Source organism: Neopsephotus bourkii, unplaced genomic scaffold (genome assembly GCF_033783945.1).
Source record: "Neopsephotus bourkii isolate Nb327-2 ecotype Australia unplaced genomic scaffold, CSIRO-AGI_Nbou_v1 NB_838, whole genome shotgun sequence".
NCBI classification, from domain to species: Eukaryota; Metazoa; Chordata; class Aves; order Psittaciformes; family Psittacidae; genus Neopsephotus; species Neopsephotus bourkii.
In genome coordinates, this window is record NW_026901334.1 from 1,405,696 (window position 1) to 1,431,204 (window position 25,509).

Genomic DNA, 25,509 nt, shown 5'->3' on the forward strand with positions numbered 1-25,509 from the left:
TCTGTCCTGGTAGGGCTGCGTCTTTGGGGTAAGTTCGGTTTTGCAATCTCTGAAAAATAGAACTTGTGCAAGCTGGGAGCATCTCTTTGTAATGTGGTTGTAGACTAAAAATAGCAGAGTCCTGTCCTGCTTCGTGACTGTTGTGACCACACAGTTGATACAGGTGTGTGTAATCCTAATACAAGATGACTTCCTAGCCTTGTTTTTTGTTACTTCAGGAGTGTTTCGGCAAATTCTTACCAAGCTTTGTTTGCAAGTCCTGTTTGTATAAAGTGAGAAGCAGCTTGGATTTAAAGGAGTTCGGTATTCTTTGATTTCACCTTCTAGAAATGGGTGGCAGTGTAGCAAAGGGCTGGAGATGATCTCAGGCTTATGGCAAATACAATTAGCCTTTCAAAGATGTCATCAGCATCCTCCCACGTTGCGCCTAGAGGTGAATTGGTATCGGTTTGTCTGCAGAGATGTTTGCAAATAAGAGTTTGTCATGGGTAATTAGAAGCTCTGATTCCAGGTCTGGTAGCTGGAATATATGGCTGAAGTACTTGCCCTAAAGTAACAGTGAGGTAATCCTGCATTCCGGTAGAGTGTATTGGTGTCACACCCCTCAAGTTTTAGTAAGTCTTTGGTGTCTTTTACTCAAAGTCTTGTCAGAAACAAGTTCACTTGATGTAGGGGAACTTCTAATGCACATATTTATTCATATTGGCTTCAAGATTCATTGCGGCTCTTTTCTGAAAAGAATAAATCTTTCTTCTTTGTGTCTTTGAACTAACCATGAGATTATCTACCTTCTCTGCAGTTAAAGTCCATTAACATTGTGCTTTCCAGGATGATGCATCTAAGGCCATTTCCTTAACCATTAGCGTTTACTTATTAGCATAAAATTCAGGAGTTAAATGCAGTAATGTGACCCAACTGTTTTTGTAGAACTGTACTTACTTGCGTTGTTTGGGATTTGTTTGATGGTTGTTTTGGGTTGGTTGTTTTGGGTTTTTTTGTCCTGCTTGAACGTTTGTCTCAACAAAAGCTTTTTCAGTAGTTGAATGTTGCAGTTTCTGCAGTAACAGGACAGCTATCTGTGCAAATGGATAGCCTAATCAGTAGGAAAAAAGACCATAGGGTTTGGGTTTTGGTGGAACCTAAAATTAACATAGAACTGAATCATTTAGGAAGAGTAAATGCAGCTGATAAAAAATTGAAACGAGGTTCACTTAGAAGCTAATGCTTTGTACAGATTGAGTTTTCTGACAAATAATGATTCAAACATTAGGCCTCTTGAATAAGCCTGTGTATGAATAACTGTTTGACTCATATGCGCATAGTTCAGTGTTGCTTCAGCTAAATACGGCCTTTTCTTAACTGAATGGTCAAATACCATGATTTGTGTATCAGGGGCATTTAAAAAGAAAACATTCCTGAAAGATGCAACAGCATGAGCTATCTCAACAGTCAAGGAGAAGAGTGAAAAATTATGATGCAAAAGTAAGTTTGTGGTTCAGTACTTTTTTGTGAATTTGAAGGCATTTGTTAATCACATTTCTAAGAAACAAGACCTATTAGCAAGGAGAAGTAAAGCCTGAAATGCTGATAAGGATTTTTTTTTTCAGTAGGCGGCTATTTTAATAGATGATCTGCCTTCTGAAAGGACCGGGAGTGTCTTTATTTCAGAAAATGAAAGTTCAGAGATTTTGTCTCTAGTATATCATGTTTTCTTGATGTATCAAATGACCTGAGTGGGGCTTGCAGAGTTGCTTTTATCTAGGCTTCATTGTGGTGTTTGTATCTGATTACAAAAATGAAACTCAATGCAGATCCTAGAAAAATATGTTACTCTTTTAAACACCAGCAAGGCTTAACAATAAAAGCGTGTTTAAAACTATTTTTGACAAGCGCACATTCTGCTGATGAACACTCCCTTCCCCCCCCAGGTAATTCACACAAAAGAGCAACCTGAAGTTTCTGAAGAAAATTTCTTATCAGTGTAAATGCAGCCTTAGACCAGTGAAATTTTTACGTCCTTTGTTGACAGCTGTAATGCTATTAAGGATAAAATCAAGAAAACTACAAAAAATGGTAGTATAGGCTCCAAGGTTCTTCTGGTTTATGTTCTTAGCCTCTAACACTCTTGGTTGTTTTCCCTTCTTTCCTTTTTCTCGACAGAGTCACATTTTCATTTCCTCTGAATCATACTCAAGTGTACGTCTGTAACTCTGATATCATACTTTTTGCAAGGTAATAACATGTTACAGATCTTTAATGTCACCATAAGTGTGATAAGGTATCCTTGTCTTGAGGTTAAATTGTGCATCTGAGTCATTAAGAGGAAGTAGAGGTCTGTATCTTGGGTGGTTCAAGGGTGTAGATTGGGATTGGGGTCTCAAGGGCCAAAGGGAATAGAGAGAAGGTAAAGAGGAACTGCTTGTAATGAAGGTAATTTCTTTGACTTTTTCCTGTGTTATGTTGCATTACTTACATTGCAGTCCAGCTTCTCCTTTGGTAGGAAGTCTGTGGCAGTAACTTCTCTGGTAGAGTTGGTTACAAACAGTAGTAACAAATGTGTTGTAAATTTGCATGCTCCATTCAGAACCCCTCCTTTTGGATTAGAAAAAGCTAAGAGCTTTTAGTTAAACCAAGGATCTGAAGTTCAGTCCAACAGAATTTTTTATGACCAAGAAAAATACCAAAGTGTTAACAGAATTTTCAGCAATTTTGAGGTAGTGTCCACGAATGTCTGGAATACTGGAGAAGAAAGAAATAACATTCATTATGTTCAACAGCAACCGTATGTCCTTGTGACAGGAGATAAGAGTTGAAGCTTTTGCCTTCCCTGTAATGCAGTTAATTGTGAAAACTTTAGAGTGTCTCTGTAGCCTGTTTTGCTGGAAATTCCTTGCTTTGGAAATCAAGGATTTTAACAGCTGAATGTTTGTGAAATTGCTCTAACTTTTCAGTTTGACAGACACAAGGTCTCTTTTAGGGATGGTCATAGGCAATTCTGGTATTCCAGAAGATGAGAGGTACTAGAAGATTAGATCAGGCACTTGTGACGTGTTTCTACTTTTGTGTTGAAAATTACTTGAACAGTGGGAGAAGCTTGAATCATTCCGTTTGAGGAATGCAGCGCTGGAAATGTACATGAAAATATGAAGAACTAGAATATTCTAAAACTCATCCTTACCAATTTTGCTGTAATGGTAGCTTTCCCTTTTTAGTTTTGCTATGATTCATTGACTAAATATGTGGCTTCAAATTATAGCCTTATTTAAACTAAACAGATACCCTGTGCTGATTGGGGTGAAATTCTCTTCTGGACTTTTACCACATTATTAAGTGCACAATGTTGGCTTTAATGCATATTAAAAATTAATTGGCTTGATAGAGACTTGCAAAAACTTGCTTATTTTCTCAAGTAAATGAAAGTATTAATTGATACGTAATATAAAAAGAAATATGTCATTAGGCTGTTGCCTTTATAAGCTTATTATATTGGTGCTATTACTAAATATGCTGTAGATCTTATGAGGGATGGGGTAGCAGAAGGTAACAAAACCCTGAAAAGAGATTTTAGATGGGTTAGAATTGCTTCCATTTTTCTGGTCCTGTTGGAATTATCCCTCTAGGACAGTCAAGTAAAGGTGGCCTCTGATACCTCGTGTTTAAGTTGGCCTAGTGCTATTTCAGATTTACTTATCTTCAATCGCGCTTGAAATACAAGTACCTTAAATTGTCTGTTACACTGGCACAAAGAAACCACTGTCTCAAGGGTGCAAATCATATATCACTATATCCTTTAACACACAAATCCCCTGCAGCTGTTGCCAGTTGTGCCCACAGAATTAATACAATGCAACTTTGTGAATAAAAGGTTAAAAAGCTTTGCATGTCAAACTTTTTTGACTTTGCTTGCCCAGCTTGCCTAACTCTCTTTGCATCTGTAAAAGAGGGCTGTGGTGAAAGATGCATTGCTGTGTTTTGTAGATGCTGATGGCTGTCCTTAGTAAATTCTAAGTACTGTGAAGATGTATTTCTTGTGCTGCAAAAGGCTTGTGAAAAGTAAAACATTTTAAGGAAACCAGGAAGGAGTCTGAATGTGAAGTCTAAAATTAGTTGATGTGCACCTAGTGCCAGCTTCTGCCTCCCACAATTAGAGTATTCAATAAATCTAATGCACAACTGTGTGTTCTCCCATGCATTGAAAAGGAGCTTCTTATAAGAAAGAAATGGAAGTTAACTTTGCAGAATTTCTGTCTACAGTGGTGGTGAAGCTGCTGTTTTCCCAAATTTGCTGTTTTGCATGCTGACCAGGATGGTTTCGTTATTACCTTCTACTCTTGTATTTCTCCTTTTTCTTACAGTGTTCTGTGCACCTGAAGTCAGGCTTGTGCTTCCTCCATGTGCCAAATTACACTGAATAAATATTTCAATTGCTTAAAAGTTTTCTAAATAACTAGAGATGATAAAATGAGAAGGAATCATTGTAATCATCTGTTCAGACTACTCTTGCCATTAGTAAGAGGGTGGTACCTTATTCACTTCTCTGATATACAGGCATGTGTGTAACTCAGGACTGGCTGATCTTTAGCAGTCAGGCCTCAGTGTTAGTGTCAGTTCAGGTTCTCCAGTGCAGTTCTGAATTCCAGCCACTGGCTTGTGTTGTAGCTTTGTCCTCCAGACTGGTGACTGTTACAGAACTGTAGTTCCCTGTGCAAGGACTTAAAACTGATAACAGTCTCCTCTGGGTGTTTCTTATAGACAAAGCCTCTAGAGTATTTTGCAGTAAGGTATTTTCCAACAGATTTGTTGCTGTTGTTGCTGCTCTTATCTCAGGTTCTTAACTGAATTTCAGATATCTTCTAGATACAGTATTGGTCACATACCTGCTAAGTATGAAGGTAATAGGGCTGTCTAACAAAATAGTCATTCAATATTTATCTGAGGAATACATTCACTGTCATGCTTGTGGTGTTATATTAGAATAACCATATTGAAATGATTACTTGCTCTGATTTTTCTCTGATGTTTACTTTGATGCCAAGAATTCACCTTTGCTAGACTCTAATCCTCCTGTTGCTTGATGGTACCCTGTCCTTAGTTGAATACTGGGACTCATAATCAGTATTAAATGATTTGAAGTAGCATATCTATTTAAGTTGTTGAGTTAAAGCAGTCTTAAAGCTCAGTGGTGTTGAAAGCAAGCAAGTAATGTCTGGATTTCATACCTGGTTAAGATGAAGCAGTGACTGGCTGGCTGCTGCTGCTGCTGTGACTATCAGCAAGTTTTTTCTACTGTAGGCAATAGAGTGATGGATGCTGGCTTGAACTTCCACCAAGTTGTATGGTGACTGTGTAATTTAGAAATCTGCATGTAGCACAAATACATAAAGGTGATGTCTGCATGTTGCTTTGTCAGAAATCTGTCTTCTTCAGGACGAGTGGTCTTGTTCTTTCTAGCTCTTCAGTCATGCACACCTGAGCAGACCCTACCAGCTATCATCGTGTTGCTGCTTGCTGTAGTTGGCCTGGGTTTTTCACTGGTAGAGAAGAGGCCATCTGTGTTCTGGTTTCTTCTTTGGAAAGCATGATATGAGAGTCTTGAGCAATGTACCAGATATATTGTGGTAGATGACATGAGATGAGGTTAGGAAATACATGTTAGTAAAGTCAGAGGTCAGCACCTACGTTCAGCTCTTATGTGTGGGCAGAAAGTTGGTGCTGGGTTTCTTAGGGTGCTGTTCTGGCAAAAATGCTCACTGAGGGGACTTCCTCTATCGTACCAGACTGTGTGGCTGAAACTAAATGCTGAGAGGAAAAAAGGAAGTCTGCACAAGACTGTCTCCCTTAAACTGGGTGGCTAACTTGAGAGGAAAATGGTCACTGTTCTTTTTGTCTGTGCTCCAGATTCATCTTCCCCATGAGCAGCAGTGTCCTGTAGGTCCTACTGTATGTTAAGGTGTTTGAGCTTTTATAGATAAAGAATGCTTTACAGTTGCATGGTTGCAATTGCAAAGGTCCTTCAGACTTACCTGCTCGTCAGTGATAAGTACGGGAAATGGAGAAGGGGCTTTGAGCTCACTGCTCCATCCTTCTGTAAGACCAAGTTCTTGGAGCAAGCTCTCCTTAATGAATGACAAACGAAACGTAATGGGGGAAAGAACTCATTCTCTGAGGGATCGTACAGCTTGCCCAGGGATGTGCTGTGGTTTGTCTTGCTGTCTGTGGCTTGCTCAGCCTTCCTTTTGATGAGTAGCTGCTGAAAATGATCCAGCTTGCATAGCAATGTCTTCTGTAAGCTCACTATTCAGAGTTCGCTTAAAGAACAGTTCTCTACTCTGAGACTTTTCATGAGGCAGAACTATGTCGTATGTTTCTGCACAGAGCTATGTCATATGTTTCTGTGCCATGATTCGTTACTTGCAGTGGAAGTGGCTGCTAAATGCTTCCAACTCTGCTGATCTTAATTTGAAATAATTGCTCTCTGTGGCCTTGTGCAAGTTCCTGTGCAGTTGTTTAGTGGCAAAAAGCAACTTCACTGGCATTTCTCTGCCCCCTTTTTAATATAACTTTAGCATGTAAGTGTGTAATTGGAACACTTTGTTCTTGAACAAAAATTGAGCTGATATTTTGGGTATGAAGTTGTACAGACTGTTAAAGGGGATACTTCATTATCCTTCTCCTTTTACTCCCTGTTGACAAGCTGGTAAACTGTTGAACCAAAGCAGTGTAAGCAAGCTTAGTCCTGGTGATCTGGATGTACGAAATTCAGTTGAGAGAAAAATCACCTGCAAAGGCACGGAGTTACGAAGTCAAGAGGCTTTTAATTTGGCAGGAAGGAGGAGGTTAACTTCTGTGAGGTTAATGCTAGATTTCTGGCCTTCATCAACGATGAAAGGAGGAAAAAGAAATCAGAATGAATGATCTTTGGAAACTCATGCATGAAGTCACTGAAACCCAATGAGGAAAGAGTTGTAAGTGAAGTGTATTATTTGGGATCTTGTGAGTTGAACTGAAAAGTAGTCACAATAGTACTGGGTTTACTTTTTTGCCTAAATTGGAAGATAAAAAGTGTGTTCAAACCTTTCTGCAGCAAGGATGTGGTTCACTCGAGTTAAGTTAGCAGTCTTTTGTCTGAGTAAATGATGCATGTTTAGGAAATCGCTATGGTGTGCAGGGTTAGGAGATGTTGATGGCAGTGTTTGCACTGCTCAGCTATAGGCTGTTTCGTTACAGCTGAGTGTGTAAATCCTGTCCCCAGTCCGTACCTCTTGTGAAATGAGGTCAGCTGGGGGAAATGAAAAACAGTGTGGATCTTGGTGTCAGAACCATCTTCTTCCTTGCACCTATGCACTATTCCTTCTGCCATAATTCGTGGCTGCTCTGAATTGTCTGTGCAGATTTAAGAAGTGATCAAACCCTGTTGCTACCTCAGGCTGCTTGTGCAGCTTTAAGGGAGTGTTTATGTGGGAGGATAAATAAATGTTTGTGTAGCCATACAGTGAACCAGGCCAGGGAAATTACCTGGGTTAAAACTAACCTGGGAAACAAGGAAGTTTGAATTTGGACACTTACCCAGTTCAGCTTGCTTTGTGGCTGTAAGAATGCTTGTGTTACTTTAGCTGGGAGGAAGGGATGGCCTGGGAATAGAAGGAAGAGTGAAAATGTCATAGATCCTGCGTAGTTATCAGTTCTATGGGGTAGGCTAAGTATAGCACTGATGTGTGTTAATAGTGAATTGATTCTTTAATAACTTGACTATTCCGTAACTTCATTCTCATCCTCCAGAAAATGACTTAATATCTCTTGTACACATTTCATTTTAAACACCTGACTTTGTTCTTTTTTCTCCTTCCCTCTTATTTCTTCTTTTTTTAGACAATGGGCACTGCATGTTAAGCAGGGGCAGAAGACCGAAGCCCATCTGGGGACAGAATGAGTTTAAAAGATGCTGACAGTGCAGTTTGCCAGGCAAAGACAGCCTACAATCTTCATATTTACCCCCAACTCTCAACAGAAAGTGCTCCCTGCTGCAAAGTGACAGCAACCAAGGACAGCACATCTTCAGATGTCATCAAGGATGTGATTAATATCTTAAACTTGGATGTCTCGAAACATTATGTGCTTGTGGAGGTGAAAGAATCGGGTGGTGAAGAATGGGTACTTGATATCAATGATTCTCCAGTTCATAGGGTTTTACTTTGGCCTCGTCGCGCTCAGGATGAACATCCACAAAAGGATGGGTACTACTTCCTTTTGCAAGAGAGGAACACTGATGGGACCATCAAATATGTCCAGATGCAGTTGCTTTCCAAGGAGGCAGATGCTCGGCGTTTGGTTGAAAGGGGGTTTCTTCCATGGCATCAGGAGGACTTTGATGACTTGTGCAATCTTCCCAACCTAACAGAGACAACGCTCCTAGAGGATCTCAAGTGCCGCTTTCTAAAACACAAAATTTACACTTATGCAGGAAGTATCCTGATTGCAATTAACCCCTTCAAGTTCCTGCCCATTTATAATCCTAAATATGTCAAGATGTATGAGAATCATCAACTTGGGAAGTTGGAGCCTCATATTTTTGCCATTGCTGATGTGGCTTACCACACAATGCTTAAAAAGCATGTTAATCAGTGCATAGTTATATCGGGTGAAAGTGGGTCTGGGAAAACTCAAAGCACAAACTTCTTAATTCACTGCCTCACTGCACTGAGCCAGAAAGGGTACGCAAGTGGTGTGGAGAGAACTATTCTAGGAGCTGGGCCAGTTCTGGAGGTAAACTTCTGCTAAAACTGCCTTCTGCAAAGATTGCTTCTTGAAAACTTCAAATAGCTGCTGTTGAATACTGTGTTTGATGGTCACCTAAGGTTTAGACTTTAAATATCACTGGGCTGCACTGGTGTTTGGCTGTGTTGCTTGACTGCTTCTAATTGATTTTCCTTAATTCATCCTTCCGTTCAGTTGACTTCCTGTTGCTTTTAATTTATATTTGACTTAACTTTCCACTACTAAGAACTGATATTCTGGGACAGAGGTTACCTGTGTTTTCCATCTTAAAGTTTTGATGGCATTTGAATCAAATCATAAGTAAATGTTTTCATAAAAAGATCTTCTCCACTTAAACATGAACTGCTCGGTGTAGTCGTGCCTTTACGTGTAAGCATGTCCTGCAGCATTTTTATGAACTCTTTGAGGGAGTTACTTCCTTTCTACAACCATTTGTTTTCAAGAGAGCAACACTGTTAGTTGGGGAGAAAATGTGAGTTGGTTTTGGCTTGTAATTACTACAGCATTTCTAACAGAAAGCAAAACTAAACATGTGAGAAGGAGGGGGTACAGCTGGTCTTGCATTAGGTTACGAACTTAGACTGGTCTTTTAGACTTCAGCCTTTCCCTTTTGTGCTCTCATCTGAAAGGAAAAACTCTGAATGCTTGGATGGATGTAATGGTCACCTGTAATAAAATCTTCAACAGCAAGGCGCTTGAATGCAGCTGTTGTCACATTTCAAACTATTTAAATGTATAAGTTACAACACTTTCATTTAAAAAAAAAACCTTTTTTCCTAAGCTTTTAGATAAAATGTGAAAAAACAATAGAAGTTAAACTTTAAAATGCATTACATTTATAAATGATTTGAAAGCTTGTCTGTAAAGAATGAGGAGTACATGCAAGTTCTTTTTTTGCCTTGCTTTCTGCTGCTTGAAAGAAGAAGTAAAATTGTTTGAGGTTTGGTTGCTGGAGTTCAAGTTTGCAGTTCTACACAGAAAACAGGAAGGGGTCACTGTGGAAAGCACTGATCAGCTGATCTTTCTGCCTCTGATAAAATTAACTGTTTCACATCCTAGTCTCCGGATGTGACACAGCTGTGTCAAACCAGGAAGAGACAGAAAATCTTGTGTTGCACTTTGTCCATTGAATGAGAAATGCACATATCCCCAGACTGAAAATCAAAATTAGTAATTTGATGGAGTCACGGCTGGGTGTATGAGGGCAGACTGAGAAAGCTGGGGATGCCAGAGAGGGACTCTTCATCAGGGACTGTAGTGACAGAACAAGGGGTAATGGGTTTAAAGTGAAACAGGGAAGGTTCAGGTTAGATATAAGGAAGATGTTCTTCCCTCTGAGGGTGCTGAGGTGCTGGAACAGATTGCCAAAAGTGGTAAATGCTCCATCCCTGGCAGTGTTCAAGGCCAGGTTGGACAGAGCCTTGGTCTAGTGTGAGGTGTCCCTGCCCATGACAGGGGGGCTGGAACTGGATGATTTTAAGGTCCTTTCCAACCCAAACCATTCTATGATTCCATGTTGTGTATGTTTAGGAATGTTCATGAAGAGATACGGATGATTTTTCTTCAGTAGGATTGGTTGTCATAGGTACTGCAACTTCTTCAGACTTCCCCTCAGCATTCAGTAATGCGTTTCATAAGGAAATAGTCTTGCTAGCTGGAAGTATGATGATTGAAAGCTCAGCTCTCAAACTTGCCAGATGGATTCTAACATGGCTGTTAAGAGTGCATGCTGTTGAAAATGTGAGGCTCTCTTCTGAAATCTGATAGTGGGAAGAGACTTTCCGTGTTCATGTAACCAGTGCACATCAAAAAGTGATGGAGCATAGAGAAGTGAAATCAAGCAGTCCTACTTGGATGCAGCAGAGTGATTTAGCTGACAGGGAAGCTTCCATGTTTCCCATCCTTGTTGCTCCTGTGCAATTCCAATCACTAAATAGAATTTACAGAGCCAAACCCAAGCCACATCTTGATCTTGGGGAGGGATGCGCAGGAAGCATACTCCGCTTTGTGGAAGTCAAACTGATGACAAACTCTTGTTAGATTTTTGTCACTTCTGAATCCAACTGCAGTGACTCATTTGGGTTTTTACTTAAGGGAACTGAAGTGGTACGAGGGAATTTTTCTTAAATGGATGTTTCAGGCGTATTTTTGCATGAAGGGTTTTGTAGTGCCTGAAGTGCTGGGGAATGGAACGATGTGTTTCATTCCGAAGTTTTGAGACCTTATGAGAGATGAAAATTTACCCTTGACTGAAGTCTGTTCCCCTGACTTCTACATCATAAAAAGCCAATTGCAATTTGTCTCAGAACTTCCCCTTTTTAGTGACCTCTTATTTTCCTTAGACCTAAGTAAAGTATATCTACTTATAGGCTGACCTTTTGTAAAAGATAAGTAGCTAAAGCAAACGCTTCCAGCACAGAAAGGTGAGCACTATTAGTGTATTATGGAGGTGGATTTAGAATTTTATCTGCACATAGTGAACTTAGAAATGTATTTCTTAAGGAATCCTGTTTCTGAGTTGGCCAACTAAGCTGTATTCAAATCTGTAAGTAACTTGAAGAGAAGCCATTGTTAATAGTTTAGCTGCTTGTTCCATGAACAGCGATGCTTCAGCACAGCCTACAGATGTGGTTTATTCTGGTTTTCAACTGTTCATGTGACATACAGTTGCCTTGGCTCTATAGGAATTGCTCGCAGACTTTGGTTGTAATTGTTTCTCCAGGTTGACATAAATCATCTCAAATGAAGAGCAGTTGCTTTAAAACTGGCAGGAAGATAAAGATAGGCTCTGTTTTAAGATACTCCTGACTTTTTCATCCTCTTCTAAATATAGTGCTTAAAGTCTAGTTCTCTGACTTGGAATTTTGCCTTCTGGTATTAACTATTAAGTTCAGTTTATTCACAGTTGAAGTCCTAAGAAGGAATTTACATTTGGGAACAAATATTTGAGTAAAATTTGAAATAATGAATCAAGCCTTTGTTTTTTGAAGTCTCAAATGAGAGAATTGAACCTTTCCATACACACTTCAGAAGTTTCCAGGAAATTTGTATTTTCCTTTCACCAAGGAAAACGGCTTAAAATGCATGTTTCAAGTGTAAAATGCAGTGTGCAGTCTAAGACTGAACTTACTTTGGAGATTTAAATTAACTGATTAGATTCTTCAAGCTAATTACTTTAGTAAATAGCTGCAAATGGAGCAAGGGGGTGGGAGCATGTGGCAAGGGACATATAAGAGGGAATTAGAGCTTCCTCTTCTGGCAGCAAAGTTCCTATTGGCTTCTGTCTGTTGTTAACTGTAACTCTTAGTATCCTGGGTTTATGATAGAAGTTACTTTCTTAGCATGCTGGAAGTTCATTTCCATCAGCAGTGGAAGCTGAGGAGAGGAGAGACAACTGGAAATACTAGCATTGTCATAACTTTTACATGTAGTATTTTAATAGGCATTCCTTTTTTCTCTTTGGGTATGTTCTTAAAGATTTCCTAATGGCACTGAACCATTCTTTGGAAAGAATTAAGGCCCAAATAAAACGGAAAGTCCAACAGGAAGCATTCATTAAGTGTTCTTCTAAAGAAGGCAGTTGTAAATCTGAATGTTGTCAGCATAATCAGGTGGGGACGAGATTTTTCTAGCATTCAGCATAATCAAAAGCTTGTTAAATTGTAGAAAGTAAAACTTTATGCTTTACCTCTCTGTGGAAAACAGAGTAAAGCAGTCTGCTGTCAGCTCTATTTTCTTTATTACAGCCCCGCTGTGCTTGTGGTTTTGTTATAAGATAGACTTAAGCTGAGTGGTGCTTCAACTCTGGTTTTCATTTGAATTTACCATAAAAGTCTGCATATATATATTTAGTGGGTGTAGTCTGTTCTATTTAAGGGAAAGTAGTTGTTTTGAGGCTATTATCTGCCTGTGTTTGTTTTAAGGATCATAGTCAGAGGAGGAATGGAACTTCCTTTTTCCAGTTGGTTGGATGTTACTAAGCTTTTTTGGTAGAAATTTGTTGCACTCTTCTCCCTGCTGCACACATCTCTTGGAGAGGGGGGAATCACCTTCTCCTTCATGCAGTTGTATCATGTGGATTGCTCAGACTTCCCCAGGGCATCATACAACATGCAGAGTTGCAAAATTACCCTGAACACTGCAAATTCTGTGTGGATGAGCAGATATTTTGCAGCATGTTTAAGACCACTACTAAACTGAGTTCAACTCTGAAGCAGTCATTTCCTCTTCTATGGTGTGCAATTTGAGTCTTGGAGGTCATTTGGCGCGTTGAAAGATTGGGCTGTGCAGTGGCTTTTCTGCCATGGATTGGGTTGGTTTGCATAGGAACTCTGATGGCTTTCAGATTTTGGCAGTTCTTGTGAATGAATGGAATGAGATTTTTAGTTGTGTTCCTGAGCTCCATGATAGGAGCATGTGTGTGGTTTAGGGTTTTCTTTTTACAGCAAATAAAAGGAGAATTTGGCATTTTCCTGAATACTTTCAAAGCTGTCACTGTTGTAGGAGTTGCAAGCAAGAGACTTCAGTTTATGCCTCTTGCATTCCAAGGTAAGAGGGATGGGTTGAATGACTTCCTGACTCCCAGAATAGGCTCTCCCAACTCTTATTCCTGCTGGCCTTGGGCTCTATTTTTGACTCACTCTCTTTTGTAAGCCTAGTGTTTTGCAATGGAGAGATTTAGGTGCAGCTTCTCATTCTTACCTGACTCCTCATAGACTCACATGGGAAAATAGGAAATGGGTTTGGTTATAGGAATTATTATTTCTCTTTAGCTGAAATTCTCTTGTCGCCTCACATCTTCTGAATTTATTCTGTAAAGGCATATGTGGCTCTGTAAAGGCAAACCAGGGAGATATTCCATTTGAATCTGAGTTATGTATATAGAGTACCTGGCTAGAATTAGCTGTGAAAGATGCTTACCATGCAGAGCAATAGCTAGGTAATATGGGAGCTTCATTCTTACCTGTAATCCTTTTATTCTCATAGTGTAAAGGTACAGTAGGGTGAAGACATTTAACCACTATCAGATCAAACCATTTAACACATTACATTTTGGCACTTCTCCGATTTTATGCAGGAATGTCACTTCTTATAAAGTTAACTTTTCAAAGTGTGTTAAAGAGTGTGGTAGCAGTGATTAGAGTTGAAAGTTAAATGTTACCCCCAAAAAAATTCCCCACCCAAAATGTTAAGCAACTTGGAATGTTCTTTAAAGAGTTGTAGATGTCAAAGGCTCTTATGAGAAAACCATTCAGTACATGAAAACTTTCCTAAAACTGTTCATATTAGATCAGCTTTTAAGAATTTGCTGTATGCTTTGACTAAATACCAGACACATGAGATCATAAGAGCCTTTAGTTTTAAACTGTATTCATTACTTACATGAATAATCACTAAGAAAAGTTTTTCAGGAAGCCTGGGCTTGGGATTTCTTAACTCTATAATGCCAAATGTTTATTATTAAAACCTAATGTGGCAAATTTATCTATACTGGTTGCTATGTCTAGCAAACTGGGAGTTAACTGGTGCCTTCAGTTCAAACAACTTCCTAACAAGAAGCCTTTTCTGGAATCACTTCACACATGCACTGTTCTGCAGCCTGGCAAGGTTCACTACAACAGGTTTCTTGCCACACTACCTGGGAAGTTGGTGTTCTTCAGAGAGCCACAGCTGGGAGGAGCTGGGTTTTGATTTGCAAAGCAGAATATTTGCTGTGCTGATGTTACTGAACTTCCACTTTTGGTTTGGTGATGGTTGGTACCTGTAAGGAATTGACTTGGATTTTAGGTATACATTAATATGCATCTGTATGCAAAATGGGCTCTAAAAACCACATCTGGCTGATAACTTGCTGGATAATAGCCATAAAAAGATATTGATGACTCTGATTGATGCTTTGAAAGTGACTGGTGATTGATGCTGTTTGCATCATGTCATGTGTAGCCCGGTCTCTAGAAAGTAGAAGGTTTAACTGGGCCTCAGTCATCTATAAGCAGTGTTGGACACAATTCACCTCTTTAGAAACCCACTGACTTTCCTGAAGTTACAGCAGAAAACCACCCTGTGGGTTTTCACCCTGCACAGGAAGAGCTCCTTTAGCTCTTTCCTCTAGGTCAGAAATAGCAGTTGTCTGAAGAATTCTGGCTGTTCTCCCAGTTCATAAGAAGTTTCTCAGGTTCTCTGAACACTGGGCAGCCCCCAGTAGAAATCTGCTTGTAATAGAGCTCTGAGAACCTGTCTTAGTAATAGTGATCCAGGATCACACTGCAGCCCTTAAGTTAGTCTGGAAAGAGTCCCACAAACCAAAATGCCCCCCGCAAAAGGGAAGCGTTTTAATAAACAGGCTTTTGACTGTCATGAAAACAGTACTCCCCAGCATATACACCATAATGGGGCAGTTCTGTGTGTAAGAGTTCACTTCAGTGTTGTGTACAGTATTCATGTCCATCATTCTCCGGATGTGTGTGTGCAGGAAGAGGGTGGCATTTTTGTGAAATCATTCCATGAATGTTCTATATTAGGGGTGGCGGATTTCCTAATGGAGGCCTTCATTGCTTGGAGCTTGAAGAGGAAATATCTGCGGCAGGAATTGCTGGTGATAGTCTGCACCAAGCAGTGTAGTTTTCCAGACACTTGTATTTTACACAGGCTTTCTTCTCAATATGCTGGATTGCATCCTCCATGTTAGAAGGTTCACAAGTTTCTCTGAAGCTAAGAATGCATAGTTAAGAGTTGATAAAGTTAAGGACATTCCTAATAACTAATTCTATTGGACTACTGCATTTAATAAGTTATCCTTACAGTTCTTAAATGCGGCTCATGCAAAGGATGTTGTTTCATGTATACTAGTGACTATCATGATGCAGGCAGAAGTATTAAAGATGCACAGTTAGGATCTGTGCCATCCCTGGTTTTTCCCCTTTCCTAATGCTTCATAATGAAAGTCCATTTTTCAGTGGCACATAGTGGAGTTAACTGGCCAGTGAGTGATGTGGTTCTGTAAACCAAAGGCTTTCTGTTTGTCTTCTTCCTGTTTCTTTGAATACACAACTTTGAAAATTCATTGGACTTTAGAAATGAGATCTTCATGTTCCCTTCTCACTTAAAGAAAAACTGTGTTCATTGTGAATTTTTTGAGTGGGAGCAGTACATTAGGGAATAGGATGTAGATTGTGGACTGGGAGAGGCAATTTCATGGTAATTGTGCTGTCAACTTCCTAGTGAATAGCCTCCCTAAGGTCATAATTGTTAGTATTGAGGGTGATTTACACACTCCAGCTGGGATTACCTTTCCTGTACTCTGAGAAAAAGCTAAATGTATTATTCCCCTCCCTCAGTCCATCAAATATTATTGCATGGGGCAAATAATAAATGTATATAGAGCTGTAAGGAATAGTGGAGGCTTCTTAAACTGCCTTTTTGGTATTTGTATGCTACCATGGCCTTAGTATTTCATGTTTATTCTGCAGGCTAACAGGAGGCTGAACAATGAACAGAAAAGCTGTGTGTTAGCATATTTTGCTTAACTGAAAATTAAGTCTTTTTGCTTTATTGCAGGCATTTGGAAATGCAAAAACAGCACACAACAATAACTCCAGTCGTTTTGGGAAGTTTATTCAAGTCAACTATTTAGAGAATGGTATTGTCCGAGGGTAAGTACAGTCTGAAGTGGTGCTGGGCTTGATCTCTGTGCATTTAGGAATTGGTGAAGACTGTTGTATATAAAATGCTGCCTTGCTGAGGCAGTTCTCTTGGGAGAATAGCTTGCTGCTGTGGAGTTCTCAAGGTTCTAACTGAGAGTTGTGCAATAGTCAGGCGATGGATAATGTTCTTACCTTGCTGTATGACTGTATCAGGTTAAGAAGTTAACTGCTGCTGCATCTTTACCCTCATGCTAAATGAAGGCTTTTTTCACAACATCCATTGTCATTTCCATTTTGCAATTAAAACCAGAAGATCTGCATTTTTAAGAGGAACTGGGAGAAGTGAAATAGATTTGAGGAAGCCATTATAAAGAGCAATCTCAACACCAGTTATAAGGGAGACTACATAATTATGGTTTTATTTGACTTAGTTGAAATGTGTGCTTCTCACTGAAGGTCAAACATGAAATATTCTATACTTACAGTTTTTAAATATGTGATAGTCACATTTGAGTCTTAAAATTCTATTAATGTTTTTTACCCCACTGTCAAGATGTACCTGGGCTAGTTCAGGTGCAAGGCTGTAATACCTAATATTGCCATGGAATTCTGCCTGAAGTGGAAGCTTGCTGCACTCTGGAGTGTCACTAGCTATTACTGACTTGTGTGCTCTGGTGTGTCTTTCCTTGGGTCATCTTGGTGTTTGCAGTTTACCAAATGGCAATAGCAGAAGTGACTGGCAACCCTGTACCACATTTGCTTTGAACTAGGTACAATTTGGATACGTTTGTTTTGTCTTCAGCCTGAGAAAAAGCTGTTTCAGCTTTGGCCTCATTCATTGTATCCCATGTCAAGGAGTTTAGGAGATTACCTTGTCAAACTGTAGGGTTTCTGGCTGGCTTCCATTTTAGGCTCACATATCTACTGTCATAAAACATCTGACATTTGTTAGATGGAGAATCAGTTATCCAGTATGTTTCTGGGGTCTCGTAGCCTTTGCATTCCTTGTCAGGTAACCGTTAATCTCAGAGTAGATAACATATTGTTAGCACTCTACATACTTGTTTCTGCAACCAGTTTTTCATCAGACCCTTCCTAGCTTTGTCTGCCTTTCCCCAGTTATGACTACGGAACCCAAGCACCCGAAATAGGTGTTTCTCTTTGTTCCAGTTACAGTATTTTCTGCATATTAAAATTCTTGGTTTAGATTGAAGTCACTAAGCTATTTTCTTGTATGCTTTAGCGCAGATTGCATTATTTGAACTCTCTTGGCAGTTGCTGTGTGATGTTTTGGGAGGTCTTTTCTTTTGCCCTCATGCTGCTTTTTCATGTTTTGTGGCTCTTTAGGGCTGTTGTTGAAAAATACCTGCTTGAAAAATCTCGCCTGGTTTCTCAAGAAAAAGATGAAAGGTGAGAGATCAAGACAATTTGCTAACACAGTTACAATCCATGCAAGAGTTTAAGATCATCAAAAGTACATAAGCTAAAGACAAATTATTCTGTGTTCGTGAAAGAGAGATTTACTGTCTTTGTAGGAACTACCATGTGTTTTATTATTTGCTACTTGGAGTCAATGAGGAAGAGCGTAAAGAATTTCACCTCAAGCAACCTGAAGATTATTTCTACCTCAATCAGGTAATCTGTGACAGGGATTTACCCATGCATTGATAAGTGTTGTCTGTCTGTTGTGTTAAAGGTGAAAGACAGCAGAACATATTATGCTTGTTTTCTTTGTGATATTTGGGCTTCATTCTTTGCCTTTAAGCATGGATCTCTCTTCCCAGCATAACTTGAAAATTGAAGACGGGGAAGATCTCCGACATGACTTTGAAAGATTAAAACAAGCCATGGAGATGGTTGGCTTCCTTTCAGCAACAAAAAAACAGTAAGTAGAATCCTTTCAGTTTTTGTTACTGCTGGCTAGTTAATGTTCATGAATTGCAATAAACTGCGTACATGCTGGGGTCACACTTAGTCCATTGGGAAGCCAGGTGAGCTGAGTTGGAACTAGGTGATCTTAAGGTTCTTTCCAACCCAATCATATGATTGTATGAGTATTTGAGGACTGGCAGGCAAATTCTTGAAAGCAAACCTGTTGTAATGAACTTGTAAGAAAAAACTCTTATAAAATTCTATTTTTCTTCCTTAGGATTTTTGCAATACTTTCAGCTATTCTTTATTTGGGCAACGTTACATACAAGAAGAAAGCTACAGGTCGTGATGAAGGGTTGGAAGTGGGACCTCCAGAAGTGTTGGACATTCTGTCCCAGCTTTTGAAAGTAGAGTATTTCTCTCTAGCTCTCATGTTTGATCCACCTTTGTATCATGCTCTGCCTCAGCATTTTACTTGGATATCTTGGTGCCTAGTTTGTTGTATCTAGATCTGGTTTATGGTACTTCCACAAAGCTTATGGGGAGGGGAAATGGGTGAAATTGTTGGGGCTAGGGATCGGATATAGCCCATAGCATGGAAACAGAGTTTGTTTACTTGCTTATCATAGAGCTGAGCAGGAATGAATTTAGTGGAGATGGGTTCTTTGCCACCATAGGGAAACTTCTGAATGAGTCTAAGCTGTGAATAACCCAAAGATGTTGAAGGACTTGTAAAGCTCTTGATGAATGATAAATGTAGCTGTTGTCAAAAAGCTTGGGCTTCTCTGAGGAAACTGAATGTCCACTGTTGCTGTCACATTGCTCACTGGGAGTTTGAGGGTGACAATAACTCTTGTTCTTGCTTATTTTAAAGGTTAAACGGGAAATTCTAGTAGAGGTGCTAACAAAAAGAAAAACTGTGACTGCTAACGACAAGCTTATTTTGCCATATAGTCTCAATGAGGTGAGTAAAAGAACAGTAGTAGAACGGTCTTAACTAGCTGCAATTACTATGTTTGGATTAAAAAAAGTTGATTTGGTACACCCTCATGTTTAGCGAGGGCCATTTGGAAAGTTAGAAGTTAGTTTTAAAGGTAAATGTTGGTTTTCTTTGCCTCTGCTAGGGCTGCAACCTTTGAGTTGATACTGGTCTCAACTAGAAATGCTTTTTTAACCCAAGAACACTGTTTCGCTTGCAGGCAATAACAGCTCGTGATTCAATGGCAAAGTCCTTATACAGTGCTTTGTTTGATTGGATTGTCCTGCGAATTAATCATGCACTCCTTAATAAGAAGGACATGGAAGAATCTGTTACAGTAAGTTTCTCACAAAAGCCAGTCTTTGTAGGCAGTTGTGTACTTGGAGCTAACGGGCAATGCTTTAGATGGTGTGTTCAGATACCTGGGATAAGTTTTGGTTCTTCTGAAGTCCGTGGTTGTATCGAATCATCTGGTTCTGCCATAGACATAACTGCAAAAGTGCTTTTCATAATGGTTAGCTGTGGGTGAAGTCACTGCATGACAGATTGCTTAACTAGGTTTCCACATTTTCTTTTAGTGTTTGTCCATTGGTGTACTTGATATTTTTGGATTTGAAGACTTTGAAACCAACAGTTTTGAACAGTTCTGTATAAATTATGCAAATGAACAGCTTCAGTATTATTTCAATCAGCACATTTTCAAATTGGAACAGGTAAGAAATAAAAGTTGCTGAAACAAAAACTGTTTTTTGTCATATATTATGCAAACTTAGTTACTATTCTGCAAAACCACGGGGCATAATTTTTATAACTGCTTGAATATAGCTCCAAAAGACTTCTTTTTAATTTGCTTCATTACTGCTTATTGTTGTTTGAAGGTTGTAGCTTTGCTGTATTTAGTGCTCTACATGTCCTAATGACCACAGGGTCTTTTTTCAGACGGCTAATATGATGTTTCTGCATAACTGTAAGAAACTTAGAAAGACTTTCAGGTGATAGACTGAAATCAGATGAAACTGCAAACTTTGACAGTCTGTAGCTGAGGTGTTTGTTCCAGGTTTTTGTTTTGTTTTCATGGTCCAGAAACAATTTCTTTTATTTTTGTTACTTTCTAAATATTTAATAACTAATTATTAAATATTTATTGCTAGTTATTAAATATCTTTGTTGCCTCTTTGACCTGACTGCGTTTAAGGGGCGCAACTGAATGCTGATACTGGCAGTAGTTCTGAAATCCTGATACTACTGGAGGATGTTGATTCAGTTGCTTGCAGATGGTATCATCTTCTTACAGAGCCCGTTGAGTGCTGCAGGCTCTAACAGATCCTGTTTCTTGACTGAGGTTTGGGGGTTTTTTGCACTAGACTTGGGGTTTTCTGTCTGGTTTGTGCTAAAAGGTTCTTCTCAGGTCACTCAGCTGAAAGAAGGAAGTCATTCTGTGCGCCTCGGTATTTTGTCAGCAGCATGTAGATAACTTTAAACAAGCATTTTAAAGAGGAGAAAATGACCAAACATGCAAACTTGGTATGTAAACATAATGTTGAGGTCCCTGTTAGGGACAGGAGTGGCTATCCAGGCTAACTAGGATAAATAGTGACACAGTTTTCTTTTTTCTAATGCCCTGTTTTTTCCAAAGAAGCTTAATCCCTGAATGATCCACTTCCTGTATCTCTTGCAGCCTGAGGGCCCCCAGGGGTGATGTCTATATCTTTTTAAAGAAAGGCTTTTTTGTGTGTGGAAAATGGCATTTGGGATCTGTAATTCAGCATGCACACTGAGCAGCCTGTCATTAGGCAGACTGTGTAGTCCATTTCTTATCATCATCATCCTATAGAATAGTGAACGCTGCTCTTTGTCTTTTGTTAAACACAAAACTTAGTTAATTTTCTGTCTTTTTTTTTTTTACATTAGTACCTTATAATTTTCTTTTTCCAATGGGGATTTGCAGCATTAGGAAAACCAGATATTTTGGTTCCATATCATAATGGGAAGCTTGTCCTGTCAAGCATTTGATGCAGTGTCATTTCAGCACAAGAGCTTCATATTCTCTTCTCAAAGAGAGCTCTAAGTTTTCTGAACCTAAGCAGTACATGTTGCTTCCTTAGGAAAGTTCTGCTGTTGGTGTTGTGTGGGGCTGATCTGCCTCTTTTGAAACTTCTGTTCTTTTGTCTGAAAGTGCAGTTTAGCAGTTCTGGAACTTTCTATTTTAAATACTCGTCATTTCTCATAATGTAAGAAAGATGGAAGAGAAAAATAGACTTAAATTCCTCCAATATGTATCTGCGTATGGTTTAACGATGTAGACGTCACGTTTGCCTCCAAGTTTGTAGTCTGCTGGTTGCTGGGAAGCAAAACATTCTTTTGGCTGTTTTGATTGTTAAATAGTTTGAATCCAAGCATCTGCTGTTGAGTGTCCTGCCTCCATGGACCTTTGATCTGCCCCAGTATTCCTGCTGTTCTGTTCTTATTTATAAATCTTCCTTGTTTTTGTTTCTGCTGCCTGAACTAACAAATTCAACTTGCCAAGGATGTATTCTAAGTGCTTAGACCAAAAGACATGAAAGGTCAGGGCACTGTACTGATGAGGGACTTCTCTTGAGCTACACAGGAGGAATATAAGAGTGAAGGGATCACTTGGCACAATATTGACTATACTGATAATGTGGCCTGCATTCACTTAATCAGCAAGAAGCCCACTGGCCTCTTCTATCTTCTGGATGAAGAAAGCAAGTAAGCAACAAATGTCTTCTGAAAGCAACTGTGTGGCAGGGAGGAGGGAAGGACTGTGAAAGAGAACAGAAACACAGCACTCTAAAACGGGGAGGAATGTTGTGGGAAGCAAAGAGTCATCTTGGTGACTATTCCCCATGCTCTAGTTTGTTTTTAATGACTCCAGTATGGTGGTGATATAAATTGATGCTAAAATTGAACTTTGGCTCAAGCAAACTTAGAAATGTTCACTTTTGTGTTTTACCATGGCATTCCAGTTAAAGTAAAATGCATGTCTGTAAGTCTTTGGAACATTAAGTAGCAAATTTGGTTAATAGTTAATGTGGCGCTAAGCATACTTGACTGGTGGAGTGGGAGGAAGCATTGACGCACTTGAAACCTCAGAATATTCTGCAGTGAGCGGAGCTGCTTGGCTTTGGTCCAGAAATTAGGCCTACCTCTAAGATTCAAAGCAGGGGTGTAAGTCTCCATCAAAGTGTAGAGGCCTTGGACAATACCATACTTTCCCCAAGGATCAATAGGTGTTTGTCCCCTCACACCTCAGTAAATGTAATAGCTGACTTATTCTGTTTTGTGTTCCTAGTTTTCCACATGCCACGAACCAAACTCTCCTTGCAAAATTCAAACAGCAGCATGAGGAGAACAAGTTTTTTGTTGGAACCCCAGTGATGGAACCTGCTTTTATTATTCGACACTTTGCTGGGAAAGTGAAATACCAGATAAAAGTAGGTGATAGATCTGATAAGCCTGAAAAATTCCTTGTTTTCTGGTGGGCTTTTGTCAGGGTGTAGAAAACTTGCTGGGATTGGACTGTATCAGATTGTGTCCTCAGATGCACTTTGGGTTTGGGTTTTTGGTATTCTTTGGAGGGTAACGCTTGCTATAGTAAGAACTATTGAGAATAGTGGGTTATTTATATTTTGGGTCAAAACACAGCTTTCCTGAGAGCTTGTGTCTCAATGTGCCTGTTTTGCAGGATTTCAGAGAGAAAAATATGGATTACATGAGACCAGATATTGTTGCTTTACTACGAAGCAGTGACAGCGCTTACGTTCGGGAGCTGATCGGAATGGACCCCGTGGCTGTGTTCCGCTGGGCTGTTCTGCGAGCAGCTATTCAAGCAATGGCTGTCTTTGCAGAAGCTGGACGCCAGAGAGCTCAGAAGACTGCAGGTATTGGATGGAAAATGCTCTGGGAACACTTTCAAATCCCATACAATTGGTTAATGCTTGTTAACAGAACTAGTTTATGGCAAAACTGGTACGAAGGACAAAACTGACTTCAAAAATGGCTTAACATTCACACACCAAAGAGATTTGTCACTCTTACCAGAGATCATTCAGGCTTCCTTCTCCGATAAGTGCACAGCCTGCTGCCAAATTTGAAGTCCTGTTTATAAAAGCTGGGGAAGACAGTAGTAGTTCTAGCATGGATTCTTGTCTTAGCATTGGTTTTGATCTTCTTGGTCCTCCCTGAAGTTCCAAATGAGTACTCAGGATTAAAGACTGATTTTTGAAGCAGCTGCAATTTGCTTTCTAGTAGTAGGGAGTTTGAGAAACAAAGTGGTCTAGCCCAACAGCTGAAGTACTAGACCCAAATTCCAGGCCCTTGGATAGCTACTGTGCTTGTTGCAGTTGGTGATTTGGGGTTTTTTTGGTCTGTTATGCTCATGTCTTTGTCAAAATCCAACCTGTTGATTATTTCATAACAGGAGTGGTACGTCAAGGACCCAGAATTCCCCTTGGAGAACTCCAGAGGTCAAATACACCAGTAGAAAAAGTCTATCGGTGAGAAACACATACTTAACCCCTGTCAGGGAAAAAACCTGAATTGCCAAGTCACAGTTTCATGTATCAGATGTCAACTCAATCTTTCCACAAGGACAGCAAGTTTTATTTCTGTCTTATTTCAGTGCTATAAAAACAATACTCTGGCTTATTTAATGTAAGACCCAGCAATTCCAAGTGTTGGTGGCATAGCTCCAGTTCCATTTACAACTGGGTATTTGAGTTCTCTGTGCATGATATATGTTGCTTTTAGCATTGTGTATTCCTCTGCAACCAGTTTGTGTCGCTAAAGGATTTGTAAGAGCATTGATGTTTTTCACAGCCTTTTAGGAGGCAGGGGAAGGCCTGCAGAACTGCCTTCTCATGTTGCTCTGTACGGGCGTATTTTGCCTTCCTATGGAGTGTTTAGGTTTTATACATGTTCCTTTTACAGCTGCTCAATGCTTGATTTCTCATTTGATTGTTCTGAGGATTTCGATATAAATGCTTTTGAAGACATCATTTCTTTATATGAGAACAAGAAGTAAGTAAGAAATAGGCTTGCTCTTACATGCCAGGGAGGCACATTTCCTGGGCAGACTGACCTTCTGAGCACGCTGTGTAAAACTGAAGCCATGAAGCAGTAACATAAAGCTCCATGCTGCTTCATAATTACTTCAGCCTGAACAGTCTCTGTCACCTGTGGCAATTTAACAACTAAACATATGATTTGGGTGAAAGAATTGGCTATAGCATAACATATCTGTTTGTGATGGCTTAAAACAAAGCCCTGGCATTCAAAAACGGTCAGAGGTACCAAGGGAAGCAAGCAACTCTCTGTAATAATGTTGCTGCCTCAGCAAGCAGCTCAGAATGGTGATAGCATCTGACAGTCGCAAGTGATTCTTATGCTTCTGTTATTTTTGGTTTGTGCCTCTCTGGAGAGTAAAGAAGGTAAGTTCTGTGCCAAGACACAACACAAGCACGGTGCATGCTTAAATTATGGACTCTGCCACACATTAGGGACCATCCCAGGCTTACTTTGAAAAGCAATGCATGTGAATAAGTTTTGAAGTGCAAATGAAAACCCAAATTTCACCAGGTACTCCTACAATAGCTAGTTTTTAACTTTTCTTATGCGAGTCTGCTTAAGCAGCCTCATTTTAGTAGTCAAATCTGTATCTAAAAGTATTTACTGCTTGATTATAAAGAAGCTTATATCTTTCTGAAAAGGTTACTTAGCTTAACAGAAAGATCCCATGCTCATTAAGTACCCTCTGTTTTCTGAATTGTAAATTCCAAGGATTTACATTAGAAGGTAGAATTAAAGAGTTTAGTATGAGACCCTGATAGTCCATTTTTAGGACACTGAGAGTGTATGAAGTGCTCACTCGACATCAGAATCATTCATGCTTAGGAAAAAGTAGTCTGGGATTGACCTGCCACTGTTTGGAGCACACTTGGTGATGGGATCTCTTGGGATTTTAACTCCTTTTTGTTTTCTTCCCTCTCCCATGGCTTGTGTCCTTGTTTGCCATCTTTCTTTTGCTGGGAATCACTTTAGAGACATGCATGAACAAATCATCGCAAGTATAAAAGGACTTCCCTGGCAGGGAGATGATCCTTGTAAGCTGCTTCGGTCACTCAGCCGACTTCAACACCGCTCCCACTTCATGTGAGTTCTGGTGCTCTGGGTATTGCTTTGAAAGTGCAACAATAACCAAGCAGTTATTTTAGTCCATAA

The 25,509-nt window shown here is 39.6% G+C and overlaps 1 protein-coding gene across 7 annotated transcripts in view; it reads left to right on the top strand.

Annotated features, from left to right (window-relative positions):
• MYO9B (myosin IXB) overlaps positions 1 to 25,509 on the top strand; it is a 42,085-nt gene that overhangs the window by 870 nt on the left and 15,706 nt on the right. For 5 of the 7 annotated variants that reach the window (XM_061355887.1, XM_061355894.1, XM_061355893.1 and 2 more), the window contains exons 2-15: positions 7,870 to 8,763; positions 16,333 to 16,427; positions 17,766 to 17,828; positions 17,954 to 18,053; positions 18,203 to 18,303; positions 18,568 to 18,697; positions 19,165 to 19,254; positions 19,490 to 19,606; positions 19,848 to 19,982; positions 21,878 to 21,999; positions 22,583 to 22,724; positions 22,976 to 23,171; positions 23,711 to 23,786; positions 25,330 to 25,440. In XM_061355887.1, coding sequence (XP_061211871.1) covers positions 7,927 to 8,763; positions 16,333 to 16,427; positions 17,766 to 17,828; positions 17,954 to 18,053; positions 18,203 to 18,303; positions 18,568 to 18,697; positions 19,165 to 19,254; positions 19,490 to 19,606; positions 19,848 to 19,982; positions 21,878 to 21,999; positions 22,583 to 22,724; positions 22,976 to 23,171; positions 23,711 to 23,786; positions 25,330 to 25,440 — 2,315 coding nt within the window. In that variant the 5' untranslated portion in view covers positions 7,870 to 7,926. Of the gene's footprint in view, positions 1 to 7,869; positions 8,764 to 16,332; positions 16,428 to 17,765; positions 17,829 to 17,953; positions 18,054 to 18,202; positions 18,304 to 18,567; positions 18,698 to 19,164; positions 19,255 to 19,489; positions 19,607 to 19,847; positions 19,983 to 21,877; positions 22,000 to 22,582; positions 22,725 to 22,975; positions 23,172 to 23,710; positions 23,787 to 24,219; positions 24,310 to 25,329; positions 25,441 to 25,509 lie in introns of all 7 variants that reach the window. The other 2 variants (XM_061355889.1, XM_061355892.1) reach the window with 2 other exon arrangements.